Source organism: Oratosquilla oratoria, chromosome 21, assembly GCF_046742065.1.
Source record: "Oratosquilla oratoria isolate Oo_2021 chromosome 21, ASM4674206v1, whole genome shotgun sequence".
In the NCBI taxonomy this organism is placed as follows: domain Eukaryota; kingdom Metazoa; phylum Arthropoda; class Malacostraca; order Stomatopoda; family Squillidae; genus Oratosquilla; species Oratosquilla oratoria.
This window is the reverse complement of record NC_134797.1, coordinates 937,168-939,667: the sequence shown is the minus strand read 5'-3', so window position 1 is coordinate 939,667 and position 2,500 is coordinate 937,168. Positions and strand designations below refer to the sequence as shown.

The 2,500-nt window shown below is 40.1% G+C and overlaps 1 protein-coding gene across 1 annotated transcript in view; it reads right to left on the bottom strand.

Annotated features, from left to right (window-relative positions):
- LOC143036656 (uncharacterized) overlaps positions 1-2,500 on the bottom strand; it is a 50,156-nt gene that overhangs the window by 47,398 nt on the left and 258 nt on the right. The window contains exons 1-2 of the mRNA XM_076204213.1: positions 2,162-2,500; positions 1,690-1,869 (exon numbers count right to left, since the gene is read on the bottom strand). The exon at positions 2,162-2,500 is cut by the window's right edge and continues 258 nt beyond it. Coding sequence (XP_076060328.1) covers positions 1,690-1,869; positions 2,162-2,500 — 519 coding nt within the window. The remainder of the gene's footprint in view (positions 1-1,689; positions 1,870-2,161) is intronic.

Here is a 2,500-nt window from a genome sequence, read left to right as displayed (position 1 = left end):
AACCGAGAAACAGTCTCCAATCTGCACTCGGTAAGTTCTATCTTTAAGATAACTCCTCAGATATTGTAGTGCAGATCCCTCAATCCCAAAATTCTCACAAATATTTAGTAAAGTTTCATGTACCACGGTGTCAAAAGCAGCACTAAGATCTAATAGTAACAGCATACCACATTTACCATCATTAAGGAGGCCTCTCATACCACTAACCACTGAACATAATACAGTCTCCGTAGAGTAGAGTCGTCGGTATGCAGATTGAGCATCAGGGAGCGCCCCCACGGCACTAAGATGTTCATTCAGTTGAGACAGCAACACATTTTCTAATATTTTCGACTGGAATGTCAAATTTGAGACTAGGCGGAATGAACTCAGGCTTTGGGGATCAAGTTTCCCTTTGATCACAGGTTTCACAATAGCCTTTTTTTCCGAGCTAGGAAAAATACCACTTGATATACTAGTATTCACCATACTTGTAATAACATTCACTTATTGTTCAAAACTTCCACAGTTGTTGATCTGATTCATGGGCATCGGATCATTAGCACAGTATGTAAGCTTTGCTTGTTTCATGATTTTCCGTACCTCAAGTGTCGTAACAGTGCTAAAAGAAGACAATTTCTGTTCAGGCACACCCACATTTACTATATCATCATTATAATTATAGTCAAAAGATAACAAAATTCGGGAGATTTTTGTTTCAAAGAATTCCAGAAACATATTCGCTAGTTCACCATCCGCATAACCTTCAGGTAACGTAGGTTTCTTTTCCTTCCCAGTTAGATTATTAAGGATTTTATACAATTTATTCATACTAGATCCGGCTTGTACAATCTTATTCTTATAAAAATCTCGTTTTCGACGCACAATCAGTGTTTTCTCAAAGTTCCGCGCCTTCGTGTATTCTCTCCTAGATTCAGCAGACTGATGTCTTCGCCACAATCTTTCTTTCCTTTTTTTGTCCTTTTTAGCTCGCAGTATCTCCTCATTAAACCACGGTGAACAGTCTCTTACAACAACCTCTTTCGTAACAATAGGACACATATTGGCATATTCTTCGCCTGCTATTTCATTATACAGGCTATATATGCAATCCGGGCAATCTTGTTTCATAGAGCCATGTATACACACCTCATTAATTCTGGCATGTAAACCAGTGACGATAGTAAATACCAATGGATCAGGGTCAAAATTACGACTCGAGCGGAATTTTATGATTCTCTTCTCTCGAACAGGTATTGCCAAGGACAAAACAAAAGTTATAAGCATATGCGTGGGAGAAATAGTGCATACTTCATCAACACTATGGCCCTGTACAAGATCACGAGATCTGTCAGTGAAAACCAGGTCATTAATGTGACCTCCAATCGATGTAGGTTTATCCACCAGGTTTACAAAGTTATAGATAGCCATAGTATCAATGAAATGGGATACATAGCGAGCATCAGGATCGTCCAACCACAGATTAAAATCACCACAAATAATTGCTGTAGCACTAACCATATCAACTGTATCCAAGAATAGTCGAAACTCCTCTATAAATGCACTAACGCTCGTGTTGGGTGGCCTATATATGACAATGAAAAGCACCTTACTACCCATTATCTCACACTCGACTTGAAGAACCTCAAAAGTGTTGCAGTAATGGGTCTTACGCTTCCTAATTTTCTTAATAGTGCAGGCGAGAAATACACCCACACCACCTCCACGCCTCCCCATTCTGGGACTATGAAGAAAAGTATGTGATGCAGGGGTCATTTCAGTTATAACAGTAGAATCATAATCAGACAGCCAAGTTTCCGTAACTGCAAATACATCAAAGCATTCTTCACTGATTAAGTCTCTGACGGCCAAAGATTTATTTCTTAACGACTGAAGGTTTAGAAGACCACACTTTACTCTGTGAAAATTATTGGCCATAGCCATGATCAGTATTTTCCTCAATACGCTTCAATTCCGCCACCACGCTAGGACAGGCAAAACTAGTAGCATAATGTTCACTGGGCCTCTTTGCCTTTGCACAATTCGCACACTTCAGAGAGAAGGAATTGCACCCTCTTCCCTCATGGCTTCCCGCACATTTATAGCATGTCGCATTCTCACCTCTCTGCTTAATAGCACATCTATCTACTCTGTGGCCAAATTTTAAACAATAAAAACACACCATAGCATGGTAACGATCGCGAACATCATACACCCCCCCCCACTGAAGTCGCAACTTATCCTTGTTATCACGAATGACTGACCTTACTTCTGGTTCGCACCTTATGATGTAGTGGTACGTATCTCCAGCCGCCTTCTTCGAAAACACTACCTTCATCTTGTCCATGACATGATCCACCGATTTTAAGAAAACATTCCTCTCAACCAACGTATCCAATAACATATCTTTATCCTCAATTTTGTTGACGTTACAGATCATTATCTTCGGTGCCAGACGTAGGAAATTTTTCACAGCAACGTTGTCAACACTATTCAGTTTCACACTAGCAGTTTTCCTTGC